General features: G+C 41.2%; 1 protein-coding gene and 1 non-coding gene across 2 annotated transcripts in view; one reads left to right on the forward strand and one right to left on the reverse strand.

Annotated features, from left to right (window-relative positions):
- LRRC20 (leucine rich repeat containing 20) overlaps positions 1-20,712 on the forward strand; it is a 141,264-nt gene that overhangs the window by 69,023 nt on the left and 51,529 nt on the right. Inside the window, exon 4 of the mRNA XM_053450153.1 lies at positions 4,045-4,212. Coding sequence (XP_053306128.1) covers positions 4,045-4,212 — 168 coding nt within the window. The remainder of the gene's footprint in view (positions 1-4,044; positions 4,213-20,712) is intronic.
- On the reverse strand, positions 10,791-10,920 carry LOC128469536 (small nucleolar RNA SNORA35). The gene has a single exon (XR_008345957.1). It is a non-coding gene; the product is annotated as a small nucleolar RNA SNORA35 (small nucleolar RNA).

The raw sequence follows: 20,712 nt of genomic DNA on the forward strand, positions 1-20,712 counted from the left end.
CATGGGTTATACTTACCTGACGTCACATTTCTCCGCCTAGAGGATTGGCTGTGCGCCGCAATTCGGTTGGGGTGGTCTGAGGTCTGAGTTTCTTCCCTGCTATGCTGTGCAGGGAGTCACAGTCCCTGCTGTGCAGACTCACTCGTCGTGAGGGTGATCTGACCAGCCAATAGACAACACGAAATGGTATATTAAATTTGTCAGAATTTGGTTTAACAAAAAAAAAATGGGCTGCTCAGTCTTAAATGCCCGGGCTTATTTTATGTCCCAGTCCGGGCCTGTTCACAAGTGTCCAGAAGCTCCTAGGGACATACCCTGGGTTGTCTGTTTTACAGAAATATATAATTTTTGGTTTAAAATTCCACTTACGAACCCAGCCTACTAATTGTAAAAACAGTTTTGGAAGAGTGATGTGCACCTAATAATATATGTCCTATAATTGCTTGAAATGTACCACAATTCTATATAACTGAGATGTTAGTTGAGATGTTGAGATCATAACACCAGAATTGTTAAATCTGGGGGTGGCATTTTCTGTCAATGTAATTAATTTAGTGAGGATGAAAAATGTATGAATAATGCTTTTGTTTTTTTCACATATACATCCAGACACCCACCTACAAGGACAGGCTCTGCCAAACCGACACCCAGACACACACACGCATCAGGACAGGCTCCCTTTACAATTGATTTATGTAATGACCCCAGCTGCCCCCTTGTGTATTGATGCCACCAGCCCAGATAAAATGCTGCCCTGCAGTATGGGAGATGTATGTCTGACTAATTGGTTCCCTTACACGTGTCTATACATAGTTACATAGGCTGAAAAAAGACATGCGTCCGTCAAGTTCAGCCTTTCCTATATCTGCTGAGTGAATATGGATCTGTTAGGAATGAATCAGACGAGGAACCCAGTATGCAGAAATACGAATCATGGCCAAAATTAGGTAACCAAAAATTCAATAGAATGGTCAGGCAAGCTGGGTCAGGCAAGCGGGGTCTGGAGCAGAGAAGTCAAACAAAGTCAAACACGCAAGATCAGCAACGGTATTCAATAGAATGGTCAGGCAAGCCGGGTCAGGAATGGAGAGGTCAAACAGGCAAAATCAGCAACAGAAGTCATATAATATACCGTATTTGCTCGATTATAAGACGACCCTGATTATAAGTTGACCCCCCCAAAATCTGAATATTAATTTATGAAAACAAGAAAAAGCCTGAATATAAGACTACCCTATAGAAAAAAAGTTTTACCAGTAAATGTTAATTCATATAAACTGTGAACAATTTTTTTAAATAAAAGCTATGATTGAGAAAAACATTTTGTTTTTATTTCCTTTTTTTTCAACCTGCCCCCCCAGTTATGCACATCTGCCCCCTGGCTTGCCACTCTGCCCCAAAAATGCCTTATACCCCCTAAATGCCACTGTGCCCCATGATATGCCTTTTAACCCTCTAAATGCCACTATGCCCCATGATATGCCTTTTGACCCCCTATGTGCCACTCTGCCTCCAGAAATGCCTTATACCCCTATATGCCACTCTGGCATTTAGGGGGTTAAAAGGCATATTATGGGGCAGAGTGGCATATAGGGAGGTATAAGGCATTGCAGGAGGCAGAGTGGCGTATAGAGGGTTAAAATGCATTTCTGGAGGCAGAGTGGCATTAAGGGGGTTAAAAGGCATTTCACAGAGCACTCTGCTTCCAGAAATGCCTTATGCCCCCCCATTTAACACTCCCTCCCCCTCCTTCCTCCAAACTTACTGGAGCTTCTGAGTCCCCGGCGCGTAGTCAGGGCAGCGTGTAGAGCTCTACGTGATTCGCGTAGACAACTTCCGCTGCAGCCGGGAGCAAGTGTGGTTAGCACCCGGCTGTCAGAGATCAGAGTTCCCCGTGATCTCTACACGCTGCCTGGACTAAGCACCGGGGACTCAGAAGTACCGGTAGGTGGGGACAGGAGGATCCAGGTCCCCTGCATTGCTGCGGGGGATCTGGATCTTAGTCTCATAGTCAGACCTAGTTGAGGTCTGATTATAAGATGACCCCGATTATAAGACGAGGGGTATTTTTCAGAGCATTTGTTCTGGATAAAACCTCGTCTTATAATCGAGCAAATACGGTACTTTTCAGCGATGCAGCCACTATTCATATTTTCATATATTAGGGAACTGATACATTCCATTTGCCAATATTTTGTTTGCAACATTGTGTTTCTCTCATCACCTTCTTGTGTATGGGTTCCATTTTCGGAGATATGTTACATAATTTCAGTATAAACAAGTCTCTATATTACACACTGACACACTCCTCCTGCAGATAATCCTTATACTTGTATTTGCCATAACATGACAAGTTGGGATGTTTTTTTGGAGGGGGGCTCCCCGCATTCTCAAGGTCAGGGAGTGTTGTGATGTAATTTTTATGGTATTTAGGTTGGCTTTTTGTTTGGATTTACCATTTGTTTCAACTCGGTAACTCATGTGTATACATTATTATGCAAGTGTTTAAGCAATTGTTTAATATTGATGTTCTCTGCCCCCCCCCCGTGTTACTACCTTTCGTCGAAAGTGCTTATCCAATTACAAAGTGTATACTTACTGACTGACATAGTTGGTTATATTTCATACTCTCTGCTTCTTTATTTCCTTTTTGGTTGATCCGTCTCCTCTCTCTCTGTTTGTCTGTTCTCACTACTAGTCCATTGCTACAATGCCACTCATGGTTTTATCCCTCAATGTGCGAGGCTTGAATACCCCGCACAAACGTTGTTTGTTATTTAAGGAAAACAAATCACAGAAAGCTGATATAGTAATGCTCACTTATCTTAGTCAAACCACCGCTTGTTAGTATGTAAATTGTATCCCTTCGAGTTTTTAAGACCCGAGGAGCAGCCATACTTATTAGTAACAAAGTTCATTTCCAATTGCAGTCCCAGACATGTGACCCTCAGGGCCGTTTCGTGATTCTACAAGGTTGTTTCAATGGCGTATCTCACACTTTACTAAACCTGTACACCCCGAACTTAGGTCATCTAAGTTTTTTGGATCAAGTTTTTACTAAACTATATAATATAAGGAGCGATAGAGTTATTCCGTCTGGGAATATTGGGATACGTATTATATAATTTTGTTTTTTCCTCTCCCTCCTTCTCCCTCTTTCTCCCCCCAGAGAGTGTCGACTTTTGTTTCTTAATAATAAAAAAAACTACTTGAGATTTTTCTTACATATGTGCTTTGCAACCTGTTTGATGCAGGGAATTGTCAATATGTCTGTTCAATACCCTATGGTCCTGTTGTGGGACTACTTTGTATATTTTTGTATAATGCATATTGTACCATTCCTATTATCTTGTGAAAGTCTCAATGAAAATAACAATGAATACATCTAAAAGCTTTTATCTTTAGAGATTTTACAATCCACAACATGACAGAACACACACGTACATTTAAATATAATTTTCAAGAATAGCTGGGAAAGTAATTGTGCACCTGTCCTATTTTGTTTGGTTCAGGCTATTTAACTCAACCATACCCAGAGTTTTGGTCAGCTCTTTTAACATGGCTCCTGGAGGTAAGCAACAAAAGTTACAATATATTCACATATAGATAAGGATTATTAATTCTACGCTCACAGAGTAAAAGGGTAAAATGAAAGAAAGAAGAATCAACATAAGTTAAAATTACAGAGGGAGACAGAGTAAAGAAAGGTAGAGGTGAGAGAGTGACGAAAAGGGGAGAAGAAAAAGTGAATGAAAGAGTAAAAACAAAAGTAAAGATAAGGAAAGGAAGACAGAGAAAGAGAAAGGAGAGACATAAAAAGAAAAAGAAAAAGAGAAAGGCGGAGAAAGGAATAGAGAGTGAAAAACACATATAGGGAGAGACACAAAGAGGAAGAAAGAGAAACAGAGAAGAAAATAATGTCATCTTAACAATGGCCATATATGCTTGCTATATTATATTTTTGGTATTGGTGACGAGACAAACATATTACCTAGAAGACAAACTCTTACATGTCCCCTAACTGTGTTTATCCTTTCTTTTAAGATCTAAACCTGGAAGGAAATGTTCTTCGGCAACTTCCTAATGAAGTTAACCACCTTCTGTTTCTTAAGTCTATTAATCTATCAAGAAACAAATTCCAAGAATTCCCTGACAAATTACTAGACATCAACAGTATGGAAAGCATCAACCTAGAAGACAATCAGATCAAAGGTAGGAAACATTCTGAAAAATAATTTGGCAAAGCAATTTCTATAGTTTCGTAAATGTTTGAAGATGAAAGGCTTCAAATAATTTTTTATCTGACATAATATAGGGGAAGTTTGTATAAGATATTTTTTCTTTATATAAATATTCTGCGATGTGTAATTATATAAGGTGAGCATGTAGTTTTCAGTATTATTAGAATACTAAATCATGTAAAAGCAACTGTCATCATTAGCTTTTCTTTACAATCCAAACAAACATGAGGTGAATCTTTATAAATATACTGTATATATTGTTGTTATAGTCATGTTATATTGTTATCTTAAAAATACTGTTCTATAATATATATCTTCTATCATAAATCGAGTGAATGTATTCAGGTCTTAAATGTGGAGTTTTATTTACATACCTCAAGACATCTGAGGTTAAATATGACTGATAAATAACATTTTGCATCAATTGTCATTGTATCTTTTAGTAGGTAATGTTTATTTACCTTCATTAGAAATACAATTAAAAACATGAAATGGACTACCCTTTGAAAGTTTAAATAAAATAATACTATTAAAAACTATTGCCAAAAGCAACTATAGTTAAACAGGTGCTTATAATGCATGAAATGTTCAGAAGCACAGGAATTGAATCTGGCAGATAAGAAACATTTTGCTTGATGCTCATTCTGTTCATTTTTGCAGTTGGAAAAACCGCAAACCTTATTTTGTTCTTGGTTTTGTGTTATAACCATAATATTCATATTTCAATTTATTCACTGTATTAACCACTACCACTTTTACTGTAATGATGTATTCTACTTATTTACTACCATCTCGGTGAAGTAGAATTTACTTACATTACATCTAATCGTCTGACCTTCTAGTTTTAGACTATTACCTCCTACATTACACCTCCTTTGAAATATACTCCCCTTATGTACCGTATTTGCTTGGTTATAAGACAAGGTTTTTTTCAGAGCAAATGCAAATAGAGGTCTGACTATGAGACTAAGATCCAGATCCCCCGCAGCGCTGCAGGGGACCTGGATCCTCTTGTCTGGTAACCTCAGCTGCTGTCGGCACTTCCACCGGGGCTTCTATCACCAAGCGCGGGCAGCAGCGGAAGGTTGTCTACGTGCATTACGCATACCTTCCCCCGGCTTCCAGAGAGGAGAATTCCCCCCAGCGCTGCAGGGAATTCTCTTCTCTGGCAGCCGGCAAATGTCCGCTCGATGGGCGCAGACAACCCCCGCTACTGCTGGCACTTCAGCCCAGGCTTCTATGGCGGAGCACGTCCGGCCTCCATCCGCTGCCCCCACCAGGGAGTCAGAAGCACTGGTAAGTCGGGGGGGTTATATGGGGAAGGGCTTTTCTGGAGGCAGAGTGTCCCATGATATGCCTTTTAACCCCCTTTATGCCACTCTGCCTCCAAAAGGCATATCATGGAGCAGAGTGGTATATAGAGGGTTAAAGGGCATTTCTGGAGGCAAAGTGGCATAAAGGGGGTAAAAAGGCATATCATGGGGCAGAGTGGCATATAGGAGGGTATAAGGCATATTAGGGAGACATAGTGGCATATAAGGGGGTATAAGGCATTTCTGAGACCAAAGTGGCAAGCCAGGGGGCAGATGTGCATCACTTGGGGGCAAGTTGGCAAATAAAAGGAAATTAAAACAAAAAAATATTTTTCTCAATCATAGCTTTTATTAAATATGAAAAACAGTTTACATGAATTCATATTTACTAGTAAAACTTTTTTCCCCCTATATGGCCGTCTAATATTCAGGCTTTTTCTTTTTTTCCTAAATTAATATTCAGATTTTGGGGGTCGTTTTATAATCAGGGTCGTCTTATAATTAAACAAATACGGTACTTTGTTTAATCAGTTTATGTACTTAAATGTTTCTGACATACCCCTATCCATTATTTCTGAGATTATTAGAAGTAGTGTTTCTATTAGAAGTAGTGTTTCTTCATATTTTTTTACCTTGCAAACCATTTACCATTAGTAGCTCATCTCTGAGCTCTCTCAATACTTTTCTGGATATGGGGTCTTCAGAATGCTAAATGAGGTTTCACCATTCTCCCCTGTCTTAGCTATCAACACAGTAACCCTAAATACTATACTTACTTGATGTTAAGTGCACTATTTTACATTTATAATGAAATATCGCTAATACAATAGAAAAAAGAATGAGTCTCTGAGGTACCTGACTAGAAAGTTTAATGTTCTGTGAGATTGAATATCCTATCCACTTAATTTCTTTCAAATCCAAACTCAAAGACTGTAATTTATGAAAGGCAGGTGTTTATAAAATATTTCATAAAAGCAATGCCTTTGTAAAGTAACACACTAAGCACTTTCTAACAATGGGCTGAAAATTGCAGAAATTCAGTATGATGGAACAGATGTTTCAGGCATTACAGCAGCCATATAATGTGTAGCTCTCCAGCTGGTGCCTTGTGTGCCAACAATACATTAGAACATGATGTAAACAGGAATGGGCTAGTGTGCAGTTTTCCCTTACATAGCAGGAAACTCAGATGCAGCCACATCTGTACAATTATGCCTATTTTTCAAGAAACATCTGGTTTGTTGTAACATAATCTGATTCATCTGATACAACGCAAGAGCCGCAACAGTGAAAGTCCTTTTCCCAGTAGAGTTGTTTTACAATCCCAAAATCAACATCATGACTGAAGACACCAAAATACAATAAAACTAAACAAGAAATTTGAAGGGGCAAAAGTATTTTTCTCCTTGAGCCTAAAATACAGTGCTGTACATGGTAATCATGACAAAATCTCTTTTTCATCTCATGTTCTTCCAATAAACTTCATTTATCCACAAACCTGAAGGCTGCCATTGTTATTAGTGATGTAATATTTTGGGTGGTAATTCTTTATAGTCATTCTAAACCAGTTCTTTTGTGTGTGTGTATGTGTGTGTGTGTATTATCTCACAAAAGTGAGTACACCCCTCACATTTTTGTAAATATTTTATTATATCTTTTCATGTGATAACACTGAAGAAATGATACTGCTACAATGTAAACTAGTGAGTGTACAGTCTGTATGACAGTGTAAATTTGCTGTCCTCTGAAAATAACTCAACACACAGCCATTAATGTCTAAAGCTTGGCAACAAAGTGATTTCAGTCACTGGTCTGTCGATTAACCTACCTATGGCCGTGATTCACGGCGATCGGGAGGTTGTGAAGACCCCTCTGGGTCATTTGCATCTGGCCCGGGGGCGTGTTTAAAAGACTGTTGATTTGCATCACTGGTCTGTTGTTTAAACTGCTAATCACCGTGACTCACGGCGATCGGAAGGTCTGAAAAACTTTTTTTTGCCTGGACAGCCTCGCTTGTGGGCTTCCAGGAAAACTGTGATGCCGCTGATCACGGCGAAAACGCCATGATCAACGGCAAATAACACTACCACGTACATGTACGGGCATTGTCACTAACACATTGCGGGGTTAAACTCATATTGGTACCAGTCCACTGGTATAAACATTGCCAAGAAAACTGATATCCCAATCTAGCTTTTACTTTTAACTTTTATTCCAAAGAGAACAATTAAATCACACATAATTTTAGAGAATCACAGCATCACAGCATCTTGGCACCTTATAATATGCCGTGTATCCACATCTGTGTCATCTGAAAGCCGACAGTAAGGATTCTATTGCCACAAGACAACTCATTTTAAATCTCAAATACAATCTACATAATTGTTTAATTAACTGTAGTGAGACATGATTTATTCCCAACAAGTGTTTTTGCTCTGTGAGTTAACTCTTCAGGTTCCAGAGTGTTATGAAACACATTCTAGATTGTTTGTCTTCCCACTTGTATGTGGAGATTGCAATGCACATTTTATGTCAGATCTTTAGATGGCCATAACTGAACAATTTACGCCATTTTCCCCTAGGCAAAAATAAACATAACGTGTACAATCCATGCCTTTAGCTCAGCTAAATGGTATTTGTTGAACATTATCAAATGTAAAGACAGCATAGTAATAACAGGCAAAACAAAAAACAGTAATTTTATCTTTATTTGTGTCAGCAATAGGTACATTATAAATATCATATAATAACACATATTACAAGCTATTGTGATACAAATTGTGACAGAAATGCTGGTAGAGTGGTGGATTGGCAGTATATACGGCTTACTTTGGCTAATTTTGTTTGTCCATTGTCACAACCCTGGGTTAAAAAGTGCCATTTAATAATCAGGGGTTGTGATTGATATATACCGTATTGGCTCGGATATAGGCCGCCCCCGTATATAGGCCGCACCCTAAAAGTTTGGTGCTTTTTTAAAGAAAAAGTTTTTTTCTTTAAAAAAGCACCAAAAAACATGCTGCCACTCTGTCCTCTCCCCCCCCTCGAGATATGCTGCCACACTGTCCTCTCCCCCCCGAGATATGCTGCCACTCTGTCCTCTCCCCCCCCCGAGATATGCTGCCTCTCTGTCCACCCCACCCCCCGAGATATGCTGCCACTCTGTCCTCCCCCCCAACTTACCAGAGTAGACTCCCGGGTGTCTTACGGGGCCGGAGGAGGACATCTATGCACATCGTGTATACAACTCCCGGTGCCGGCACTCAGCGGAAGTACCGGCACCGGAAGTTGTATACGCGTGTTGCGTAATGCGTATGTGTCTTCCGTCGGCCCTGCAAGACACCCGGGAGTCTGCCCTGTCCGTGCGATGCGCTTAGACAACCTCCCGTGCCGGTACTCCCCCCGTGGAAAGTGCCGGCAGGGGAGGCTGTCTGAGCGTATCGGGGAGTAGGATGCAGGTCCCCTGCACCGATGCGGGGGATCTGTATCCTAACCCCGCTGCCTGCCCGGCGCCTGGGACTACATGTCCCGGGTGTCGGGCGCTAGACCCCGAATATAGGCCGCACCCCCACTTTAAAGTCTTAAAGTGGGGGAAAAAAGTGCGGCCTATATTCGGGCCAATACGGTATATCCATCTGTATGAATGTCTTATGTGCCTTTGTTCTCCATCATGTGCCGACCCTGTCCATGTTCCACATGCCCTGCCCACATACTTTAACCCGGACACCATCAGCCCCCCCTACAGCACCATTTCCCTGCTGTTAACCCACAGGGGGGTGGGGGTACGGAGCAGGAATGATTCGGGGAAGAAGCCTCCCATGGATGCCTGGTCGCTGGGACTTCCGGAGGAGCGGAAAACGAGCGGCACGGCTGCCGAACGCGCGCCGGCTATCTCGGGGTTCGTCCCGGGGAAACTTTGAACTGTTGTCCCCCCGTTGACCGATCATGTCGCTTTTTGGACCAGATGTTCCTGGACCCCGAGGGCCCCCTCGGCACCCCCGAGATCGCCGCCACTCCTTCGGGATTACCCCGAGAACGACGACCAAAGTATGCCCGACATTGCGGGGCTCAGTGGCCTAAGCGCGGCGCCGGACTGTCTGGGCAGGGCGGGAAGATCTGTCCCGATTTATAACCTTTTTATCACCTAACCTGTATATAAGCCTGTGTGTTTCCCAGTAAAGTGTGTCACTTCCCTGGACATTAGTCTTGTCTAATGCTTCAGGGGCTTGCTGGATCACTTACTGTCCTTCTCAGAACAGTTACAGCACTGGATCCGGCTACGCTTCGGCGAGCTACGGAGCTATTTCATCAAAGCATCCAAGCCATTCCTGGTCCCTTCCCCGCCAGTATAGTCTAGCACTGGAAGTGGTTAACCCTTGTAGTTCCGGGAGGAAGCAACAAAGAATCGACAGGTGTACTCACCCGTGGTACCCGAAGCCCATCACACCCATAGATGTAAAATTAAAGCCCAAGGGGAAGTTAAGCACAATAAATTTTTAAAATAAGTTTGAGACTTATAAACTGTGTAATAGGTCTCTGTGGTGGAGCATTCAGAAGAGTAGGGTGCTCCAACAGCTTTTTAAAATCCAGACCAGGATTTACAGGTGACCAACTACAGCTCCCCTGGTTTAATTAGGAGGGCTTAAAAAGACCCACTTGGGTCAATTCACTCTCCTTATTCCAACCAAGAAAGCTACTGTACAAAAACATTGTTGGATTTATTTAGCCCCTTCGTGACAAAGGCTGATTTTATGTTTTTATGTTTTTTTGCTTTCTTCTGCACATTATGGGGCAATAAGTACAAGTAGCGTTTTGCTATTTCAAAACCATTTTTTACATATCTGGTAATTCTTCCTATTTCGGGTATCTTTGAAGCTGGCAAATTAAATTTACCCCTTCAAACCATATATTTTTGAAAACTAGACACCCCATTTCAGATGCTGATAGTTTAACCCTTTCCATGCACTAATCCTACCACCAGCCCTTGTCAAAGTTTGTGATAGTAATTGTTTTTGGTGGTTTTTTCACACATTTTGTATTTCAGGTGTGGATTTACAGCTCCTGGTATATGTCACTGCCACACAACACTCCAATATGTGTTCAGCAAGATCTCCTGAGTACAGTGATACCACACATGCATGGGTTTGTCAGATTGTTTGGGGCCAAACGGGCCACATTTGGAACACAAGCAATTCAGTTTTTCAACTTGGAATTTTTACATCTGGGTAAAAAAAATGCTTGTACCCAACTATCTGAAGGGGCAGGTTACAAGAAAGCCTGGCCTTTCTCCAAGAAGGGATTTGGTCTAGCACCGTTAAACAAACCCTTAGCCACGGAATAGACACAGGGAACACTTGTCAGTGCAAATAAAAACTCATCAAAATAGTGGAGCAGAAAAAATCTAAAAAGCAGTAAATGGAAAAAAATATAGGCCCTGATGCACACTGGCTTTCTTACAACTTCAGCTTTGCCACGGACAGAAACCTTCACAGTTCTCTCATCGTGGATGGTGCTCAGCATGCACACTTCTTTTCTGTCCCTGAACTTCACGCCAAGAGCTCCTCTTGACGTAGAGCTGAGGTCTCCCCCTTTTGTAGCCAGATGTTTTGGGAAACCCATGCGGTTCTTTTTTATAGTACCACAAGCTGCCGTGTCGAAACAATACAGCAGCTTGAAAAAAGGGACGCTTGTATAGACGTTTTCTACATACAACCTTGCCTTTGTTCATAAGGGGCAATATTAGGTTCCCAGATGTTCTGGGCAACCTGGAGGGTCAAGGTGTGGTTTCCCTTATATACCCGGAAGGCCTGACTATACTCAGTCTCGCTCTCGCAGAGCTTATACACCTTCACTCCAGGTGTATAAACCTCTGGAAACCTGACAGCAAGATGGGTAATCAGGGGGTGGATTTTATAGAGCCTGTCAAACTGGGGCTGCTCCTTAGGGGGGCACAGGCTGTTGTTAAAATGCATGAAATGAAGATTCATTTCATACCTTTGCCTAGCTATAGACTGGGCATAAATAGGGTACTACAGATGGAGCTGGTGTTCCAATAGGAGCAGATGGAGTTTTTTTTATAATGTCCATTAACATTGTGAGTGCCCAGAATTTAAGAAATTCTGGCACGTCGATGGGAGTCCATGGCTCCTTTGCCCAAAAAGAATTAGGGCTAGCAGCACGGTGCGCTGCTGGGCATAAAGGTTAGTTTGTGAGACAATGTCTCTCAAGATATCTCCGAAAAAAACCTGCACAAATTGCAATGGAGTAAATCCCGTAACATCAATATTGATGCCAGGAATTGCAGAAAAAGGAGGGATAGCTGGCTTATACCTATTAGGCGCTACCCATGCCTCTGGTGCACTGCCACGATTATTTGTGGCAGGGGACCCAACAGCCACAGATATATCACTAGATGTATCTGTGAACTGACCAACATCAAAATTTTAAGCTGTATCAGTGGCCTCAGAATGTGTGGCTAAAAAGGCTTATGCCTCCTCAGCCATATACCTGCGCTGCATCGCTAAAATAGCAAAAATAGTGGAAAGGAAAGGGTTAATAGCTCTAAGGAGAGCCTTTGTGAGAGTAATAAATGACAAAAAAAATGTAAAATTTTTTTTTTAAAAAAAATTAACCCCTAAAACAATTGTCACTATGCAAGTGATCAATGGCAACGGAGGTGTTAATATCGAATGGATGGCTCTTATATGAGCCTTTTAATCAAAATATATAGTTTTATATTTTTGTTATTTCACAAATTCCTGCTTTCACACAAGGATCTGTCTCTCTCCCTCACTTAAAGTGAAGGAGAGAGGCAGATCCATACTGGTCAAAGGCAATGTTTATAAACATTGCCTTTGATTGAGCAAATCATGATCACTCTTCTGAGTGATCTGAATGCTGAAGGTGTAAATCACTGGATGTCCATGACATCCAGCAACACCCCCTGATGATGACAGCAAGCGACGTCCCCCAGCTATTGCGGGGCGCTGCCATATTGAAACACTGGGTGTATTTTGAATACACCGGTGTCCTGCAGGTAAGAAAAGGATTTAGGAAGTGATCGTGAGTCCTTTCCTTCGCTACTGAGGCATCTTAGCAACACTAGCTAAGCAAAGGAAAAGATTCTTGATCGCTTCCTAAACCCGTTTTTCAGCGGCAGGGCACCACCATATTTGAAAGACGTGCATTATTTCAAAATAGTTAATGTATGCGCTCCTAGGAGCGATCATACGGATCCCAGGCAATTTTTGTTTTGTGTTGCTTAATGCCTCGTTCTGGCACGTCAATTGTCGTAAACGGTTTGTTTTTACGTGACGTGCCCGGACCGGCAATTGTCATCAAGTTTGGTTTCAGTGGGAAGCCACCCCAACCTAGAGAGAAAAAACTCTGTGGTTAGTTAGTGCCCAGAGGAGCAATGATTTATTTTGTTTATATTGTATTTTGGTTTTGCTGCTGATTTGAAGAAAATAAATATTTATATTTTAGCTGGATGTGGAATTAGTTTTGATTTTACCCTAGAAGACAAGTGGTTCTTTCAGATCTTTGAGGAACTCCTTGTCCTTTAAAAGACGTTCAGTCACAAGGTAGAAAAGTAAATAACAAGCCCCTAAATAAAAGTAATCTATGTACTGAGCAGCTCCGTGTAAAAGTCATAAGAAATGGTGGAAGAGAGTTCTAAACACCTTTGATGGTTATAGTGTTTTAAAGAAATTTTGCCTAGGACAATCATTCGTAGGTTCTAAATGTTGGCAACATGATGCATACAATTTCAATTCAAAATCCAAATTACCATTTAGTTTAATACCATATTTAAAAATCACACTTCTATCATAAGTTATTTAAAAGGTTATTACACAAGTATAAATGAATCAGAAATGAATAATGGCTTGTTTTGTTCAACATATGTGTTGAAACAACCTTATGGTATATACCACCACCTGACATGTTTCACCTATGGCAATGGCTAACTGTAAAAAGATCTGCTAAATAAGAACATAAATGACAATTACATTTTTATACCTTATATTGATCTATTTAGTAACCAAAATTTAAAAATGGGAATGATGGTGCTGATCCTTTAATTGGGCTCATTCTGTGCAAATTGTGATAGGGCTGAAAAATACAAAATATCATATAACAAAATTAAATAAAGCCCTCTTTTCCTTGCTGCTAAACTACATTAGTACGTTGTATTTAATGCTCACAGAAAAATATTTTTTCCTTTAGACTTTCGTTTTAAGTAATTGAATTAGTAGAGTTTTCCAGAAATGGCCCCTGGAACCACATGTCGTTTAAGTCTTTCGAGTTAAATCTGTTTTAGCAAATCGGTAATTATAATACCAACGTTTTTAAATCTTCCCTATGCACGCAGAAAGATTTCTGCCTAATTGGTTTTCTTTGAGTGGGGAATATTCTAATGAGTCTGTCTTCACTCGTTTATAGAAAACTCCTGAATTATTGGATCATAAAAAGTATTACATATCCACAGTGTTGTTTTTAATCATCTGAAGCAAGCAATCACCATCAACTGTAAACTACTTAATTTTTAAGTGGATGTTTATGTCCACAGCTAATACAGAAGCGGCAGTAGTTAGAACCTGAATGATATCTCTGTATATTAAAAACTAAATTGTAATCTCAATGTTTTAATGGTATACAGTAGAAAAAGGAATGAAAACGTTGTTGGCTAACCAAAAGATCACAAACAACCCATTTGTGAGGCGACAGGAACGGTGAGAGACAATATAGGTGGAAACCCGGTATGCAGGTAAATACTGGAGCACACCACCAATATAGGCACGTCAGGAAATAGCCGGGGTCTGGTACATGAGAAGGCACGTCAGGAATAGCCGGGGTCTGGTACACGAGAAGACACGTCAGGAATAGCCGGGGTCTGGTACACGAGAAGGCACGTCCGGAATAGCCGGGGTCTGGTACTAGAGAAGGGCAGCAAGGAATAAACAGGATGCTAGAGGTATAAGGCACAATAACTGAGCACTGAATGAGTCTCAGTGCTCAGTTTTTAAACTTACCGCCAGTGATCGCCACGCCCATAGACGTGACGCCACTCGAGCGCGTTCCCTGCAGGCTGTGACGGGGAACACATAAAGTTTTGTGAGGGCGCGCGCTTAGAACAAACCACGCGGCCGGCTGAGGAGGACGGAACAGCCACGGCGTGGGACCGTCTACCCGGAGCGGGTAAGTAATGCCGGCGAGAACCCCACCATGGGTTCTGACAACATTGTACACACACACATATATATATATTGATTATTTCACAATTGCTAGTAATGTATTTATTCAGTAAAGGGGTAAAATGGAAAACCTAATTTAATCATTTGGGGGCGAAGGTCTGTAGACGATAGATCCAGTAACAGTCTATCCTCAGCAGCTTAATATTGATATCACTCTCCCTGGCTGAATGTTTGATCCTTTCTATGGCCATAAAGTTCAAGCAGGAGGCCCTACCATTATGGTACAATTATGCATGCCGATAAATTGACATGAATTCTAACTCTAAACTCACGAAAGGTTTTATCAATGCATTCTTTACAGCAGTTACAACCTATCCTGTATATTGCTACTGTGCTGCAGCAATTTGTGAAGGATGGGATCTTTAGTATTCCATGGCAAGATGCATCAGGAAAGGTGATGGTAGGTTTAATGAATTTTCACCATTTACATGCATCATCACATGCCATCATCACCCTAACTTTCAGGGTCTTGTGCCCTAGAGAGAAAGCTCATGTTCTCAGAAGGAAAATTGAAGGGAGCTATATGGGTACTAAAACCTAAACAAGTGTTGGCTAACCAAAGGATCACTGTATTCTAGGTATTCTTAAGGGTAGTCAAACCCTTCACACTGAATAAAAACTAAACAAAACAGGGAAGCTATAATAAAACTCACCTTTTAATGAATATCTTACTAAATATATATATATATATATATATATATATATATATATATATATATATATATTCAGGGTTAATTTTCATTATCTGGTTTCAAAGATGTCACAAATAGGGGATAGGTGCAAACTGACTAGATTTTTTTTTTTAATTGAAATGGTTTTTATTCAGATCCATGCAATAAGATACAGTAATGCAGTTGGACAGTGTAACAGTCAACATAAATACAAAATGAATCAGCACAAGATACACATCCAGATACAGAATACAAGAAGCAGCTCTGGGTAATTGGATGACCGCTCGCGAGGAGCGGCCTTGTCAACGAATCGTGCTGAGATCCAGAACAGCAAAGGAGCTGGACCCGAAGTGTTTTATTGTGTTTTATACATAAATCATGTAAGTGTAGAACATCGTGTAAAGTAAAGCGCCTAAATGTAGGAGAAGGCGCAAAGGCGTACAGGCGCTCCAAGTGTGTGTGATGTATAATGGAAACAATAACAGAACCAATAAACAAAACCAAACCGTAAAAAAACAGAGTGGCATACAGCGTTGGTAATGGCAAATGTAAAGAGTGGCGGATTTCAGGAGTAAATTCCCAGATGTCATACGATGAGGGATACAGCCACGACAAGAAACGTACATCAAGTGTGTGGCGTGCTATGCATAACTTTGTGGCAAGGAAGAAGTGTATAACTACCGTATTTGCTCGATTATAAGACGAGGTTTTTTCAGAGCAAATGCTCTGAAAAATACCCCTCGTCTTATAATCGGGGTCGTCTTCTAATCAGACCTCAAATAGAGGTCTGATTAGGAGACTAAGATCCAGATCCCCCGCACCGCTGCAGGGGACCTGGATCCTCCTGTCGTCGCCCCCCCCCTCCCCACACACTTACCGGTGCTTCCGGAGGTGAAGTTGGCAGCGGGGGTTTGTATGCGTCCGTCGCAAATACCTTCCCCGACTGTCAGAGATCAGAGTTCCAGAGTTCCTGATCTCTGACAGCCGGGGAAGGTATTTGCGACGGACGCATACAAACCCCCGCTGCCAACTCCACCTCCTTCCGGCTGCCGCGGAATGAGACGTCAACCCGCTGCCCCGGCAATACAGCAGGAAATTGGAAGCACCGGTAAGTAAGAGAGTGTGTGTGTGTGTGTGTGTGTGTAGGGCATTTCTGGAATGCCTTACACCCCTATATGCCACTCTGGCACTTAGGGGGTTAAAAGGCATATTATGGGGCAGAGTGGCATATAGGGAGGTATAAGGCATTTCAGGAGGCAGAGTGGCATTAAGGGGGCATTTAATAGAGCACTCTGCCTCCTGAAATGCCTTATACCTCCCTATATGCCACTCTGCCCCATAATATGCCTTTTAACCCCCTAAATGCCAGAGTGGCATATAGGGGTATAAGGCATTTCTGGAGGCAGAGTGCTCTATATAATGCCTTTTAACTCCCTTAATGCCACTCTGCCTCCTGGAATGCCTTATACCTCCCTATATGCCACTCTGCCCCATAATATGCATTTTAACCCCCTAAATGCCAGAATGGGATATAGGGGTATAAGGCATTTCTGGAGGCAGAGTGGCACATAGGGGGTCAAAAGGCATACCATGGGGCACAGTGGCATATAGAGGGTTAAAAGGCATATCATGGGCCACAGTGCCATATTGGTGTGGCAAGCCTGGGGGCAGATGTGCGTAACTGGGGGACAGGTTGGAAAATACAAGAAATAAAAACAAAAAAAAAATATTTTTCTCAATCATAGCTTTTATTTAAAAAAATAGTTTACATGAATTAACATTTACTGGTAAAACTTTTTTCCTTTAGGGTCGTCTTATATTCAGGCTTTTTCTTTTTTTCCTAAGTTAATATTCAGATTTTGGGGGGTCGTCTTATAATCAGGGTCGTCTTATAATCGAGCAAATACGGTAGTTTGCGCAATGGACTAGGGGGGATCAGGAAAGATGTGTAGCAGTGCGATTTCGGGCAATGGGTCCAACCTAAGGTGGAGGACAAGGCGTATGGTGGAGAAAATTTGTTTCCACAAATGGGATAGGACCGGGGAGGACCACCAGATATGGAGCATGGAGCCCTCCTGTTCACATCCCATCCAGCAGAGTCTGGAATAACCCTTGATCATATAAGAGTCTCACTGGGGTCAGATACCATCTACAACTGATTTTCTTTTGAAGTTCCAAATGGTTCAGACACCCCTCTCATCATAGCCTCGGATTCACACCAAGAGTCTGATGGGAAGGGTTGTCGTATCTCTCTTTCCCATGCTCGCATGTGGGGTAATTTACGAGTGGAAAATTTGGAGACCAACAGGGAGTACCAGTGAGAGATTGCCCCCTTGACATCAGGGGCTTTACGAAACAAGGAGAGGATCGGATGTAACTCTAATGGAGAGGGGGCCACAGGGGAGATCATGGTAGACAGTGCATGACGAATTTGTAAATATTTAAAGAAATCATGATGGGGAATGTGATTGGAAGATGTGAGGTGAGAGAAGGACGTCAAAGCCCCTTCGTGATATAGGTCTCCCAGTACCCTCAGGGACGGACAGAGCCATTTATGTATATGTAAGTCTGGTATGAGGAAGTCCAGCACGTCCAGAGGTGAAAAAGGAAAAAGACGAGTAAGGGAAGGGAACCGTTTCTGACATTTAGTCCAGGACAAGAGCATGTATGATGTCGTGGGCACTGTTCCCTCTAATTTTTCTTAGGTGGTGTGCGTAGAAAATTTCTCTTATGCAAAAATTTTCCCGTTAAATTTAAATTGTTATTCTATATTTTTGGAACAGCTCGCTCATGGTTAATAACACTACATTATAGTGTGCTAATGTAGTATTAGTTACACAACAGTATTACTTACTGTAATGTTTTTTTAAAGGTGAAATTCTCACTGCATAAGTAAATTATGAGCGGATCACGAGCGGAGGCTCCAGGCCACATAAAGGATAAAAAAAAATTGGGAAAAACTGTCGTGCGCAGGGGTGTACCTAGAGTATTTGACACCTGGGGCGGATCCTGTACGTGGGACCCCCACACACACACACATTAAAACTGCATAGCTTCTATCGTTAGGCAAACATTGACAGGGGTACAGCATAACTGTTATCATTATTTCCTAAGGCAGACATTGACGGTGGTACAACATAACACCTATCACTATATACTGAGGCAGACATTGACGGTGGTACAACATAACACCTATCACTATATACTGAGGCAGACATTGACGGTGTTACAGCATAACTGCTATCATTATATACTGAGGCAAACATTGACGGTGGTACAGCATAACTGCTTTCATTATATACTGAGGCAAACATTGACGGTGGTACAGCATAACTGCTTTCATTATATACTGAGGCAAACATTGACGGTGGTACAGCATAACGGCTATCATTATATACTGAGGCAAACATTGACAGTGGTACAGCAGAACATCTATCACTATATACTGAGGCACGCACTGACGGTGGTACAGCATAACACCTATCACTATATAGAGGGGCACACGTTGACTGTGGTACAACATAACACCTATCACTATACATTGAGCCAGTCATTGACAATAATGCAGCATAACCCCAACCACTATATACTAAGCCAAACATTGATGTGGTGTAGGCCTACCACTTTAGTGTCTGGCCTAATATATATATATATATATATATATATATATATATATATATATATATATACGCACTATATATATATATATATATATGTATACGCACTATATATATATATATATATATATGTATACGCACTATATATATATATATATATATATATATATATATATATATGTATACGCACTATATATATATATATATATATATATAGATATATATATATATATATATATATATATAGGGATGCACCGAAATGAAAATTGTGGACCTGAAAATTTAGCATTCATTTGACTGAAACCGAAAATGACCCCCCCCACACCTTTAAAAACAAAAATAAAAAAAACACTTTTATTAAAAGTAAAACCAAAATTAGACAAAAAAAATATATATATATATATAATTAACAGCAATCACACTCCTATCATGCCCAAGCAACCAGTACATGCTAGAACCTGGGCATGATGGGAGTGGGATTGCTGTTAGCAATCATATATATATATATATATATATATATATATATATATATATATATATATATATATATATATATATATATAAAGTCCAAAATTAACAATTGCACTCCAAATGCCAAATTTCTGCCCGGTGCCAAATAACTGCAGCAGTAAATAATATAAAGTCCAAAAATAATTACCGGCACTCCAGGGACTTTGCAAATGACCACACAAACAACTTCGGTTTTTAAGTCAACGTTTCAGTCTTGTTTATTACAGACTTTCATCAGGACATGTATATATATATATATATATAAATATTATCAAATTTTTCTGTCCAATTTTGGTGTGTTACTTACTTTTAATAAAGGTGTGGTTAACACACCGAAATTGAACAAAAAAAATATATAATTGCTACCAGCAATCTCACTCCTATCATGCCCAGGCAGCCAGCACATGCTGAAATCTGAGCATGATAGGAATATGATTACAGCCTCCCTATGCCATGCTATCCCCCCACACACACTTACACATCCATGCTATCACACACACACACTCATTCACAAACATTCAGTTTAAACTACAACAAAACACCCATCACTCTCATACACTTACTAATTCCCTCTCACAGAGTGTTTTCCTACCTTTTCTCTGTCACTTTTCCTCCACTTTGTTCTTCCTCTTCTGTGTCCTCTCCTTCCGGTGCCGTAAAGACAGTGGGCGTGGCTTCAGTGCTGTGCGCCGGGATCTGACATCAAATCCCGACGCACAGCATCAGTTGCCGCCCGCATCGCAAGGGAGCAGGATCGGGGGTCTGTATTAACAGACCTCCCGTGCCCTTGATTGATTTAAAGCCGGTTGGAGGAAGATCGTTGATCTCCCCAACCGAGCTTGCTCCTCTAGCGGCGGACATTACTGTCCGTCTCTGGAGGGGTGCTGTGCACACAACCGGAAGCGGACCGGCCCCCGATACCGGTACGCTACTGGTTGTGCGCACAATTTTTGTTCGTATGCGCTCCCTCTGAAAGCTATGTGCGCGCGCACAAGCGCACAGCTTAGAGGGAACACTGGTCGTGGGTGGGAGAGGGGGTAAGGGAGGGTGGCGGGTGCAGGAAGTCCAGAGAAATTGGGGGATTGTGTGAGGGGATAGAAGACTAT

Source organism: Spea bombifrons, chromosome 11 (assembly GCF_027358695.1).
Source record: "Spea bombifrons isolate aSpeBom1 chromosome 11, aSpeBom1.2.pri, whole genome shotgun sequence".
Classification (NCBI taxonomy): domain Eukaryota; kingdom Metazoa; phylum Chordata; class Amphibia; order Anura; family Pelobatidae; genus Spea; species Spea bombifrons.